Consider the following 13911-nt stretch of genomic DNA (forward strand, 5'->3'; position numbering starts at 1 on the left):
TGATCCAGAGTAGATTCCAATGTATAGTTAGCAGAGCAAAAGCTTAAACAAGTGTCAGTTTGAACTTATTGGTACAGAAGGTATTGATCTGATGTGTAGAGATCTTTCCTATTCTACTTAATTCAAGAGGGTTCTGGAAGCTTCTCTGTGTGGAAGAAACAAGCAGAAGGTTCATGATGTTTGGGTACAGCTGAATACAGCTGGCTTAAACTGGTTCTCCTCTTTCTGTCAAGGTCATGTTGACTATAAAAGTCAGGCCAGAAGGAGCCTGTGTTTCACTTTCTCTTTCTATCGCTTTTCCTTCTGGTGTGGTGTTCTGTACATAGTATGCTATATCGTGTTAAAGTTTAGACTTATTATAAGTTATTGTAAGTTTAAGTTAAGTCTAATGCAACTGGATTTCTTATGGACTGGGCCAATCCTGAATGTACAGTGTACAGGTTACATACGCTTCAGGTTACAGACTCCGCTAACCCAGAAATAGTACCTCAGGTTAAGAACTTTGCTTCAGGATGAGAACAGAAATTGTGCGGCGGCAGCGCAGTGGCAGCAGGAGGCCCCATTAGCTACAGTGGTGCTTCAGGTTAAGAACAGTTTCAGGTTAAGAACGGACCTCCGGAATGAATTAAGTACGTAACCAGAGGTACCACTGTATTGGATTTGTGACCATTATGCTCATTTGCCTTCAGTAGAAATAGTAAACTGGGCTGAATGAAATACAATTGCCTCTGGTCTATTTTGGGGGGATCCTGCAATGTGTTTAATTTTTTACTCTGCTAACTACACATTGGAGTTCTGCTCTGGATCAATATTGAGTAGAATTCTATGACAGAGAGGTCACTGCAATTCTGAGCCTCAAGTACCACCCTCATGGAAATGGGGCTGGTGGGGGACGAAGAGAGAATGGGAGGCATGCATAGGCAGGTGGGTGGGCTTGACACGGACACCCCCTGGGGAAACACCTTCGCCGGGAGAGGTTGAGGCTACTAGCGACGACGGCTCAGTGGAACCTCCAGGGTCAGAGTGAGTCTATCACTCTGAACAAGAGGCACAGCTCCCTATAAGATGGTGCAGACCAGCATCTTGTTGCATGATTTTTGCTTCAAGATGGCAGCGTTGGCAGCGTCTGGGTTGGCGAGTGTGGAGGTGAGTCCCGGCACTTTTTATTCCAGAAAAAAAGTAACCCAGTAACCTCTGTCTCTGGTTCTAGTGATATCTACTTAGCTCCTTTCGGCAAACTTAGCAATGACTGACCAGAACCTTATGGAGATTAACATTAAGAGTTCTTTGGCTAGAGAATCAATTCCAGGAACCTTTTCGCTAGAGAACCAATAAGGAAAGCAAGCAGTTGAACCAATAGGAAAGCAAGAAGTTGGGTAGCAAAGCAAGGAAAATCATTTGCCTCTAGAAAAATCTAACTGAGATTGAGAGAGATAAGTTTCAGAAGGAGACAGGATTGACACTGGTTAAGAAAGTGAAATATTTAGGGGTAAACATGACTGTTAAGAATGTGAATTTATTTAAGGATAATTATGAAAAATGCTGGACTGAAGTGAAAAAGGATTTAGAAATATGGTCAAATTTGAAGCTATCGCTGTTAGGCCGAATTGCTGTGATAAAAATGAATGTATTGCCAAGAATGTTGTTTTTGTTTCAAACATTGCAAATTTTGGATAAAATGGACTGTTTTAAGAAGTGGCAGAGAGACATCTCTAGATTTGTCTGGCAGGGCAAGAAGCCTCGTATAAAATTTAAGATATTAACAGATGCTAAAGAAAGAGGTGGATTTGCCCTGCCAGACCTTAAACTTTATTATGACTCAGCCGCATTTTGCTGGCTGAGAGAATGGATGCTTCTTGAAAACACTGATGTGTTGGATTTGGAAGGTTTCAATAATGTATTTGGTTGGCATGCATATCTGTGGTATGATAAGGTTAAAGCACATAAAGTGTTCAAAAGCCATATTGTTAGAAAAGCATTGTTTAATGTTTGGATAAGATATAAGGATTTGTTAGAAAATAAAACCCCAAGATGGTTGTCACCAATGGAAGCAAAGGCTCAGAAAAAACTCAATATGGAGGCTAAATGGCCGAAGTATTGGGAAATTTTGGAACAAGAGGGAGACAGAATAAAATTGCAGAGTTTTGAAAAATTAAAAAACAGAGTGCGAGACTGGCTCCATTATTATCAAATAATGGAGGCATATAATTTGGACAAAAAAATAGGCTTCCAAGTGGAAAAATCAAAATTGGAAACAGAACTGCTAGACTCTAAAGTTAAGAATTTGTCAAGAATGTATAACTTGCTGTTGAAATGGAATACTCAAGATGAAACGGTGAAATCTGCTATGATTAAATGGGCACAAGATGTTGGACATAATATTATGATGGCTGACTGGGAACAGTTATGGACCACTGGTATGAAATTTACGGCATGCAATGCCTTAAAAGAGAATTTAATGAAAATGATCTATAGGTGGTACATAACACCAGTCAAGCTTGCAAAAATTTACCATTTGCCTGATAATAAATGCTGGAAATGTAAGGAGACAGAAGGTACTTTCTTTCACCTTTGGTGGACATGCCCAAAGATTAAGGCATTCTGGGAGATGATCTATAATGAAATGAAAAAGGTATTTAAATATACCTTTCTGAAGAAACCAGAGGCCTTGCTTCTGGGCATGGTTGGCCAATTGGTGCCAAAGAAAGATAGAACGTTTTTTATGTATGCCACAACAGCAGCAAGAATACTTATTGCAAAGTATTGGAAGACGCAAGATCTACCCACCAGGGAAGAATGGCAGATGAAACTGATGGACTACATGAAAATGGCGGAAATGACTGGCAGAATCCGAGACCAGGGAGAAGAGTCGATGGAAGAAGATTGGAAAAAATTTAAAGTATATTTAAAAAAACACTGTAAAATTAATGAATGTTAGAAAGATGCTGGAATGAATTTACATGGTCTTAGCAGAAAGGTTATAAAGAATTAAGTTAAAATGGATTGTTAATGGGTTAAAGTGTAAAATTTAAGGTTAAATTGCATTAAGATAAATTATGGAACAAAATCTGAGAAAGAGGGAAAGGACTTGCTGAAACAATTATGAATTAGAATACAAAAAGGGAGGCGTGAGGAAGTCAGGGAAATAAGTAAATGAAAGATAAAGATATGAAAATACTGGATGTTAGTGTTTTTAAATGTTATTGTTTAGCTGTATTGTTTTTGGGTTTCCTCTTTTTTTCTTCTCTTTCTTTTTTCTTTTTAGTATTGTATTTTCCTTTATTTTTGAAGTATTGTAATCTTTTATTATTATTATTATTGTCTGTTTTTCTTTTTTCTGTAATTGTTAAACTTTAATAAATATCTTTTAAAAAAAGAAAGAAAATCATTTGCCTCATTGGTTTGGTCCTCAGCGCAGTCTTCAAACTCTCTATGGTTTTGCTGCGCTCTTCTTCATCTTCTTTTTCCAAAGCAATCAGCGATTTTCTCTGCCAAAGGTAAAAAGAAAATCAACGCAAGAAATAAGTTAGGCACAGCCAGCTTATTTACATACAGCATTTTGCACGGAAGCCATAATACACAATAAACATGAACATCCCAGCAAAACACAACCCCTCCCAGTATATATAAGGGTCTGGTGACTTCTGTTTCAGTGTGTATCTGAAGAAGTGGGCATGCACACGAAAGCTTATACCTAGAACAAACTTGGTTGGTCTCTATGGTGCTACTGGACTATTTTTATTATTATTATTTTGACTGCGTCAGACCAACACGGCTACCTACCCGAATCTAGAATCCCAGCACAACGTGAAGCAGATCAGCAAAGAGGCAGACTCCCAATTGTTTAGTAACACTAATAACAAAAAAAAGACTCTGCTGCCCTGTAAATTACACTACTAATTTTAAAAAGCTTGGGGGGGAAACCAGGAGTGGATTTTTGTGTGACGGGACTGGGAGCTCAGTTCTAGCACTGATTCCTAAGCTAAGCATGGGCACAGAGCGCCCTGTTCTTTACTTCCAGGAGTATGTTGCTCCACCACTGCAAGTCACTGGTTTGCACCAGGCTCTGATTGGTGGACCTCATAGGTGGTGGTGGAGCAAGTAGATCCTGTGAGCCTAAAGTCTGTGCAGGCTTGATGTAAAAGCAGATTCATATGCTTGCATTTCCATTGCTTTGTGACACCCTGTTTAATATGCAACAATTCATACTGAGCTGAAAAATATTCAGCCCCAGAGCAACCGATTCTGTAGGAAGTTAATGCTAATGAAACAGAAGAGAAATCACAAAGGACAAGGAGGAAGGGCAGAGAAGCATTTAACGGCACACTAGCAATTAGGCCATATTTAATTTCATTTAGCAATATAGCATTATTAGCATAGTGCCTGCTTATAGCCGAAATGGCTTCTATTGTGCCGAGTACATGAGTCTAAATGGACACAGGAGAATAGCAACTGATAACTAAGGCTGCAATCCTGTGCATACTTCGGAATAAACTCTATCTAATTCAATGGGATTGATTTCTGAGTCAACATAAGCAGGATTGCCCTGTAAGACTCAAAAGTGTATGGTAATGGACAGATCAAAATCCATTGCGAACCAAGACAGAACCAATGGGGTTCCTACATCTAGTTTAGGAAAAGTGAATACAGTTGAGAAACACGTGTTTCAACTTTTTACAATTTCATGGGGAGGAAAGGAGGTTTTGTGAGATTTCCAGTTTGGGGAGAGCATGGATGCCTCATAAATTTCCCAAACTGGATATCAAGACATTTTGCAAAATTTCAAGAGACGTGTGTGGATTTGCACAAATGCACAAATTCTCTGTGCCAAACCATGTCCTGAAATTCAACTTTCAAGGAAAATCCTTCTCTAAGCGACATTTTCCCCAAACACCAACCTGACATTCAGAAATCTCCACATGGTTGCAATTGGACCCATGCCAGTTGCAAAATGCGCCTGGCTAATTTCTAAAACTGACAACAGACCTCTTCCTGAAACCCTGGAGAGTCACCCTCAGTGTAAACCAGGGCTGGGGAAACTGAGACCTCCTGGATGCTATTGGACAACAATCCCCATAGTTCCTGATCACAGGCTATTATGGCTGGGGCTGATGGGAGTTGGAGTCTGAAGGGGCAAATGTACCACATCCCTGCTATAGACAATGTGTTGCTAGACAGGCCAATGGTCTGATTCAGTATAACTTCCTCTCTGTCCCTGTCTCCAAAACATTCCTTTTGGAAAACTCTACCCAACACACTCTTTATAGTGACATGAGTTTGTGGGTGCCAGATTTTTAATCCTTATAATCCTAGTGTTATGTACTGAGTTGAATAGGATCCAAAAGGCAGCAGTCTGATTGGTCCTAAAACAATAGGATTCAGAATGCAGCAGTCTGATTGGTCCTAAAACAATAGGATCCAGAATGCAGCGGTCTGATTGGTCCACAGGAGCCACCCAATCCAGCTCCAGGTGGAAGGGAATCTGCAACCTGATTGGCCTGCAGGAGAATCCCAGAATTAGCCAATAATAATAATGTATATAAGGCAGACACTCTGGGGGAACTTCCATTCCTCCTCACCACTATGAGCTGAATAAAGAGCATGAAATCCACTCTTGACTCCGAGTATATTTCACCTAGCAAGTGTTATAAAATAAGCCAGGCTAACTTCCTCAGGAGGTGATTGCCTGGGCAAAGGGCCATTAAGAAAAAGAAGGAGAGGTGATGGGCCATTAAGAGAGCCAAACAGAGGGGGCTCTGTGCCAGAACACCAATGGGTGAGTCCACTCCTCCAGCTCACAGATAGCGAGACGGACAAAAGCCAGAGTTTAGAGTTGAAGAGTGTGTGCAATGTGACCTAGAAGTAAAAAGTTGCAGGCTGAAAAGCCAGAGGGGCAAAGCAGGATGTTTGATTTCCGCTAGAGTCCAAGGCTGCGGCTATGGGAGAGGCAAGACCCTTTGATGTTGTGAACCCCTCCATCGTATGCTCAGGTTGCATATATGTGGAAATAAACCACATCTATATCCTAAAGATACCGCAGTCTCTGATGTGCCTCCTTTGCCAAAGGAAACAAGCCCTAGGGGAGCGCCTGGAACCCCTGGAATCTTGCATCGCTCAGAGGTCAGGGTGGCGAGCAACAACATGGGATCTCTAGCTGCGGTGGCCCCGTTCCCTCCTGACTTTGTCATCTGCATCCCATGTTTGTTTTAAAGGGGACACTGCAAAGAGGAACTCCTGATGGCATTGCCAAGCTACCAAACACAAACTCACGCACACGCCACCCGCTGATATTCAAAGCTGCCCAGGCATTCTGCAAACAGCACTTCAACATCAGAGAGTTTCATAAGTGATCTAATCAACAGCACATTATCTTGTGCCCATGGCAAGTGGAAGAGTCTAAGAAAGGATTCTATAAGCTGCCTCCAAGCCTTTGCTCCATTGCCAGGGACATCTAAGAAAGGAATCCCTTTCTAATGTTTACTCAGCCTCTTCTTTCCCTCCCTCTTTTTTTTGTAGTGGAGAAAGCTGCCTGTTTGCACAGAGGAAGTCAGACCCACGGGCCAACCTAGCTCAATACTGTCTTTTCTGACTGGCAGCGACTCTCCAGGGTTCCAGGCAGGGAGTCTTTCCCAGCCCTACTGTCCTGGTAAGTCCCACAGAGGAACTTACGGTCTTCAAACAAAAACATATTGGAGGTCCCAGGTCACAGTGGGTTAGGCTGGCCTCAACCAGAGCCAGGGCTTTTTCGGCTGCAGCTCCGATCTGGTGGAACGCTCTGCCACAAGAGACTAGGGCCCTGCGGGACTTGACATCTTTCCGCAGGGCCTGCAAGACAGAGTTGTTCCACCAGGTCTTTGGCCAAGGCACAGCCTGACCCCCTCCTTTGGTAATCTTCACAGAACTCTAGCCCAATGGTTTCCATTAATCTGATTGGAATTAATTTTGTAATGAAATGATTTTAGAATGTTTTATCATTTTACTGTTGTTAGCTGCTCTGAGCCCGGCTTCGGCTGGGGAGGGCAGGATATAAATAAAATTTATTATTATTATTATTATTATTATTATTATTATTATTATTATTATTACTACTACTACTACTACTACTACTTGGAGACGCCAGGGATTGAACCTGGGACATTCTGCATGCAAACAGATGCTCTGCCCACTGAGCTATACAGTCCTTTCCCTAAATAGATGATGCCCTGCACCACTGGGTCTGCCTAGCTTAGCCTACACTGGCTGGCAGCACTTTCTGCCCTTCAGACTGTGACTGTGACTGCGCTCCCAAAATGTTTTCCTGCTTTTATAGCTCAGTTCGTAAGGTACGAGACTCTTAATCTCATGGCTGTGGGTTTGAGCCCCACGTTGGGCCCAAAAAAAATTCCTGCATTGCAGGGGGTTGGGCTAGATAACCCTCCGGGGTCCCTTCCAACTCTACGATTCTAGTTTTCCATGAGTATTAACTGGCCTTCCCCACACTCAGTTGGGAGACCCTGTTTAAAGGCTCTCTTGAAGCTGAATTATCCACCCGCCTCTTGGCTTGTCCTGGCATTACTGAGATGCTTTCCTCCAGCACTGAACGCAGCTCTTGACTGTGAGGTGCTCGAACCCTAGCGCACGTGTGGTTTTCTTCTCCTGGAATCATCAAGGACGTTTCCCACATTCCTGAGATGATAACAGACTGCACTGTGGAAGGGGAGTCAAGAAGTTATTGCCTTTTGCTATAGTCGCTGCTTTTTCTCATTTTTCTCTCTGTTCAGCAAATGGTGTGCAGAAATAAGTCTGGTCGTGATGGAGGATGTATCTTCCCTGTCTCCTGCTTCCCAAACCTTCTTTTTTTTAAAAAAAAACCACCCAGATATGCTGGGGATTAAAACTGGGACATTCTGTGTGCCAATCCTGCACCAATGAGCTAACGTCTCTTCCCATATGCTGAGTGGGTGGGCCAGGTGAACAGCTTGTTGTTTAGTCGTTTAGTCGTGTCCAACTCTTCGTGACCCCATGGACCAGAGCACGCCAGGCACTCCTGTCTTCCACTGCCTCCAGCAGTTTGGTCAAATTCATGCTGGTAGTTTCGAGAACACTATCCAACCATCTCATCCTCTGTCGTCCCCTTCTTCTTGTGCCCTCCATCTTCCCCAACATCAGGGTCTTTTCCACGGAGTCTTCTCTTCTCATAAGGTGGCCAAAGTATTGGAGTCTCAGCTTCAGGATCTGTCCTTCCAGTGAGCACTCAGGGCTGATTTCCTTCAGAATGGAGAGGTTTGATCTTCTGGCAGTCCATGGGACTCTCAAGAGTCTCCTCCAGCACCATAATTCAAAAGCATCAATTCTTCGGCGATCAGCCTTCTTTATGGTCCAGCTCTCACTTCCATACATCACTACTGGGAAAACCATAGCTTTAACTATGCGGACCTTTGTTGGCAAGGTGATGTCTCTGCTTTTTAAGATGCTGTCTAGGTTTGTCATTGCTTTTCTCCCAAGAAGCAGGCGTCTTTTAATTTCGTGGCTGCTGTCACCATCTGCAGTGATCATGGAGCCCAAGAAAGTAAAATCTCTCACTGCCTCCATTTCTTCCGTGAGAGATCAGAAAACCCACCAAATCCTTATCATCTCTCCTGTCCCAGTAGCTACATGGAATTGGTTTCAGAGTGCCAGCAAGAGAAGAGGTCCAGCCGTCTGTGAATAATGAAACTGGGATGGGTAGATCCTGTGTGTGTGTGTGTGTGTGTGTGTGTGTGTGTGTGTGTGTGTGTGTGTGTGTGTGTAAAAAGTTGTTAACATTTCCTCTAAAGCCGTCTTGGAGGCGGTGATGCAATCGGACAGCTGTCACCGGGATGTTAAGGGAGGAAGCTGCCCTGCAGAAATGTTTAACCAATGATGTCATCCTTTCATGGCAGCAATTCACCGTAAAAATCCAAGGGGATAAGGTTTTTCCTCTTAAGTGGAGCTGAAGTGTTTTATGTGCAATGGGGACACTGAACATTTGCAAGGCATTTTATGGTTCCAGCAGAGAAGTGCCCACATCTGAGAAGCTGAAAATCTGAAGCTATGTCCAGAACGCTACATCTCACCACAAGTGAAGAAAAATCACACACACACATTCATATGTTTCACAAGTTTGGTGGCCCACAGTCGAGACTGTTTGCATCCAAAATGATTTGGAGAGATCGGCACGAGGAAGGTAGAAAGCTTTCAAGCTGCCTCTGGTTTCAATGAGAATCAACTCATTTGTCTGAAAGAGGACTACCCCAAGTTTTCCCCCCTTTAGAAACGTGGTTCATGTTTTTTAATGTTTTTATTTGTAATATTTTAGTGCTGCTCTGTATTGGAGGGGTTGATAACTCTGTCGTAGCTTGTCCTGGGATCAGTAGGAGCACATACCGAATCAGACCATTGGGTCAATATTATCAACACTGACTGTCAGCAGCTCTCCAGAATTTCAGACCTTCCCTACCCGAGGATGCTGAGAATTGAACCCGGGACAGTCTGCATGGAAAACAGCTGCTCTTTTACTAAGCTAGGGTCCTTTACTGAATGATCTAGTAACATAGAAAGCTGGACCCCATGCATTGCAGGGGGTTGGACTAGATGACCCCCAGGGTCCCTTCCAACTCAACAGTTCTATGATTCTAAGTAAGACCATTGTTCTGTTTGGCTCAGTACCTGTTCACATGGCAGTAGCCCTCAGGATTTCCCCAGCCACTCTGGGGAAACAGAATACAGTGGTACCTTGGTTTACAAACTTAATCTGTTCTGGAAGTCTGTTCTTAAACCAAAGCGTTCTTAAACCAAGGCATGCTTTCCCATAGCAGTGGGGGATTCAATTTGCAAATGGAACACACCCAACAGGAAGCGGAACATGTTCTGCTTCCAAGGCAAAGTTCACAAACCAAAACACCTACTTCCGGGGTTTGTGGCGTTCTTAATCCAAGTTGTTCATAAACTAAGCTGTTTTTAAACCAAGGTGCCAATAAAACATTAAATATTAAACATTAAAAACTTCCCTAAACAGGGCTGCCATCAGATTTCTTCTAAAAGTCAGATAGTTGTTTATTTCCTTGACATCTGAAGGGAGGGCGTTCCACAGGGCAGGCGCCATCACCGAGAAGGCCCTCTGCCTGGTTCCCTGTAACCTCACTGCTTGCAGTGAGGGAACTGGCAGAAGGGCCTCGGAGCTGGATCTCAGTGTCCGGGTGGAGACGCTCCTTCAGGGATACTGGACTGAGGCCGTTTGGGGCTTTAAAAGTCTGCACCGACACTGAATTGTGCTTGGAAACATATCAGGAGCGAGTGTAGATCCTTTAGGACTGGTGTTAAATGGTCCTGGCAAGCGCTCCCAGTCACCATTCTAGCTGCCTCACTCCAGATTAGTTGTAGTTTCCAAGTCACCTTCAGAGGTAGCCCCACATAGAGTGCATTGCAGTAGTCCAAGCAGGAGATAACCAGGGCATGCACCACTTTGGTGAGACAGTGCCCAGGCAGGTAGGGTCTCAGCTGGAGTACCAGGTGGAGCTGGTACAGCTGCCCTGGATATCTCTGAGTCCAAAATGACTCCCAGGCTGAGCACCTGGTCCTTCAGGGGCACAGTTACTCCATCTTGGACCAGGGAGTCCCCCAGAAACAGTACTTCTGTGTTGTCGTGATTCAATCTCAATCCGTTAACTATCATCCATTTACCAACCTCCTCCAGACACTCAAATTGGGCATTCACCACTGTCACTGGTTCTGATTTAAAGGAGAGGTAGAGCTGGGTAGTTTTAGTCTAGTAAAATCAGGTGAGTTCCACGTTGGCTATCCCTGGTTAAGCCACACATCCCAACCTGCCCACTTTCAAGAATGGGTTGGTTGCTAGAAGGACGGAAAGCTTGCTTTTTAATAACGTCCACCGAGATAACATCTCTTCTGCAGAATCGCAAGCTCACATCCCTAATGAAGGCCCTCTGTGTGCAAAGTTTTTCGTCCAGCAGCTCCGTTTCCCAATTCATTTCTGCTTCTGTGCAGATCAGACTTTTCTGCAGGTCTTTCCGCTTGGAGCTTGCTCCGTAGGGAGCTCTCTCCTGCACTCTCAGGTGCTTCTGGGTGCCAAGAGCTGTGGGTGGCATTCGGCTTAGCCTGCTACGGCCAAGAGAAAGAGAGAGAGAGGAGGCCGGACTGATCAGATACAGCAGAGGTGAAGGTTGCACGGGAGACGTCAAGCGACGCCCTGCCTGCAGCTGTCCAAGCAACTCTGGTGGCATCATGCCACGTGTGTGTTTGCAAACGCGCGGAAGATTTGTTTCTACAAACTCTCTAATGACTTCAACAAGAGCCCCTTGATCAAAGAAAACAGACCCGGCTTGTCTTTTAAGTGAGCTGATTTATAGGCCCTTTGGGCAAGTGTTGCCTCGTTACGCCAACAGGAGCAAGCAGAGGGGGCCGGAATTCTTACAGAGGGCGAATAGAGGCTGCTTCTTTTTTTTGCAACCGCAGCATCTGCAGATCCCTTGACAAGGGCCAGGGCAGGAGCTGTGACCTGTGGGGGGGGATTGTGGGGGGTCTGGGAGCCCTGGATATGTGCAGCCCTTTCCCAACGGCTGCCAGGGAAGCTGCCGTTTTTGTATGCCTATTTCTTTCCATGTTATAGCACGCCTGGATAGCTCATGTGGTTAGAGCGTGGTGCTCTTAATGCCACGGTTGCAGGTTTGATCCCCAAATGAGACAACTCCATATCCCTGCATTGCAGGGGGTTGGACTAGGGGATCATCAGGATCCCTTCCAACTTCAGGGTCCCTTCTATTAGCCCACCCTTTGGAGGCGCAGGTCAATTCTGTGTCCAGGGCAGCTGTTTACCAGCTCCATCTGGTACGCAGGCTGAGACCCTCCCTGCCCGCAGACTGTCTCGCCAGAGTGGCGCATGCTCTAGTTATCTCCCACTTGGACTACTGCAATGCACTCTATGTGGGGCTACCTTTGAAGGTGACCCGGAAACTGCAATTAATCCAGAATGCGGCAGCTACACTGGTGACTGGGAGCGGCCGCCGAGACCACATAACACCGGTCTTGAAAGACCTACATTGGCTTCCAGTACCGGTATGTGTTATATTTGCACAGAGTGGGCAGGTTATACTAATACTAATACTAATACTAATACTAATAGAGTTGGTGTCAACCCCTGGAGGGCACCACATTGACTATACCTGTGCTAAACCATAGTTTTGTGTTATGAGAATGAACCCAAGGCTACGTGGACTCAAAGCCTCCCCACTGTGTAGCCCACAAAGTGAGTTCAGAAGGTCTGACTTATGTTCTGATTAACAGAGTCCAAACCCAGAAGGTTGTGATTCGGCTAAACTATGGTTAGTTGAAACAATGCCAAACTTCAACCCATGGTCTACGAAGCTGGCTTGCTTTCACTAACCATCGCTAAGATCAACCACTTTTTAGGGTTCTTGCAACACAGCCCTGGTTTTAGTTCTCAGAACCATTCTTCTGTTTAAAGAAGCCAGAAAGCAGATTTCTCAATCCTCCACTTACAGCAGCCATGGAGTTAAGCTGATCAATGTAGAACTCTGGCCAGCTCGTGGCTCCTTTATTTTCTTCTTGGTCCTGAAACAAAGAGACAAAGGGAACCAGGTCAGAAAACACAACATTGGTTTTGCATTACGCCAAGCAACTCACAGCTGCTCCCTAGACAGATGATTTGGTACACAATGATCCACCCTCCTGAAACTTGCTGATAAAAGTTACCCAAATAGTTCAGATTATAACTGGAAACTCTTGAGACGTGACATTTTTTAAAAGAGGTACTAAACGGGGAAGAGTTTATTCTCTTGCAGAAAAAATGCTACTTGAGTGACAAGAAAATTACGACCTGAAGATCATTCTTTAGTGTACACAGCAGAAGTGGACAACCTATTTTAAATCAAGGAACTCATTCCCTTCCTGTCCAGCATCCTTTGCGGAGAGTAGCCAACCAGATGACTACGAGAAGCCCACAAGCCTTTGGACATTTGGGGGGGGGCTTCATGTTAACTGCCCCTAAATCGGCATTAGAAATCCCCCAGGTGTACTTTGCAACTGGCAACTTTGCAACCACATGCAGATCTCTGAATTGCAGGCTGGTAACTGACCTCTCCATCTGGCTGGCCCTTCCAGCTTTCTTAAGCAGGCAAGCAGAAGACCTTATTTGTTGCATTTATCTCCCAACTTTTCCTCCAAGGAGTACATGGTTCACCCTCTTCCTCAGTTAATCCCTACGACGACCCTGTGAGGTACGGTAGGTTAGGAGGCTGCGACTAAATCCGAGGTCACCCCAGCAAGCTTCAGGGCCGAGTGGGGATTTGAACCCTGATCTCCCAGGTCCTAGTCCGACACTCTAACCACTACACCACAACAGCTTCCTAGAGTCCTTCTGCTGTGGGACAGCTCTGTAGATGAGGTAGGTAAATAAATATGGGGAAAGCCAAATGTCACTTAGAGAAGGCTCTGAAATATCTTCCTGGAAGCTTGAATTTCTTTCTTTCTAGATTGTTTCATTTGGTGTTTTAATGTGTTGTGAACCACTCTGAGATTTTTTTCTTTAGATAGGTTTAGGCAATAAGTAAATATTAAATGAAGTGTGGAGAAGATGGGAAGTTAGATGTACTTTAAGAAGATCTACTGTCAGAATATATGGTTTTATTCTTTTGTTTATTTTGTATTTGGTGTAACAATCGACGTAGATGTATGGTTTTTCTTTTTGATTTTTGTTGGTGTTTATAATAAAGCATAATAAAAAAGAGATATTTTTTTCTTTAAAATATAAAGCGGTACAGAAATGAAATGAATAATAGTAACAACTTTCTTGAAGGGAAGAAAAAGGCACCTAGACATTCCGTTGTGAGTACTGTAATCTAGTGTTAAGGTGCCATTTGGCAATTAGCTTATATA

At 44.1% G+C, this 13911-nt stretch overlaps 1 protein-coding gene across 3 annotated transcripts in view; it reads right to left on the reverse strand.

The window, feature by feature from the left end:
- The window catches only part of DAAM1 (dishevelled associated activator of morphogenesis 1), a 182905-nt gene that overhangs the window by 59922 nt on the left and 109072 nt on the right, over positions 1 to 13911 (reverse strand). For all 3 annotated transcript variants that reach the window (XR_014547560.1, XM_083611705.1, XM_083611704.1), the window contains exons 4-5: positions 12517 to 12588; positions 3394 to 3488 (exon numbers count right to left, since the gene is read on the reverse strand). Coding sequence is in view for 2 of the 3 variants with exons in the window: in XM_083611705.1 (XP_083467831.1) it covers positions 3394 to 3488; positions 12517 to 12588 (167 nt within the window). In the remaining variant the exon portion in view is untranslated. The remainder of the gene's footprint in view (positions 1 to 3393; positions 3489 to 12516; positions 12589 to 13911) is intronic.

The sequence above is a fragment of the Podarcis filfolensis genome, assembly GCF_964270895.1.
Source record: "Podarcis filfolensis genome assembly, chromosome: 1".
Classification (NCBI taxonomy): Eukaryota; Metazoa; Chordata; class Lepidosauria; order Squamata; family Lacertidae; genus Podarcis; species Podarcis filfolensis.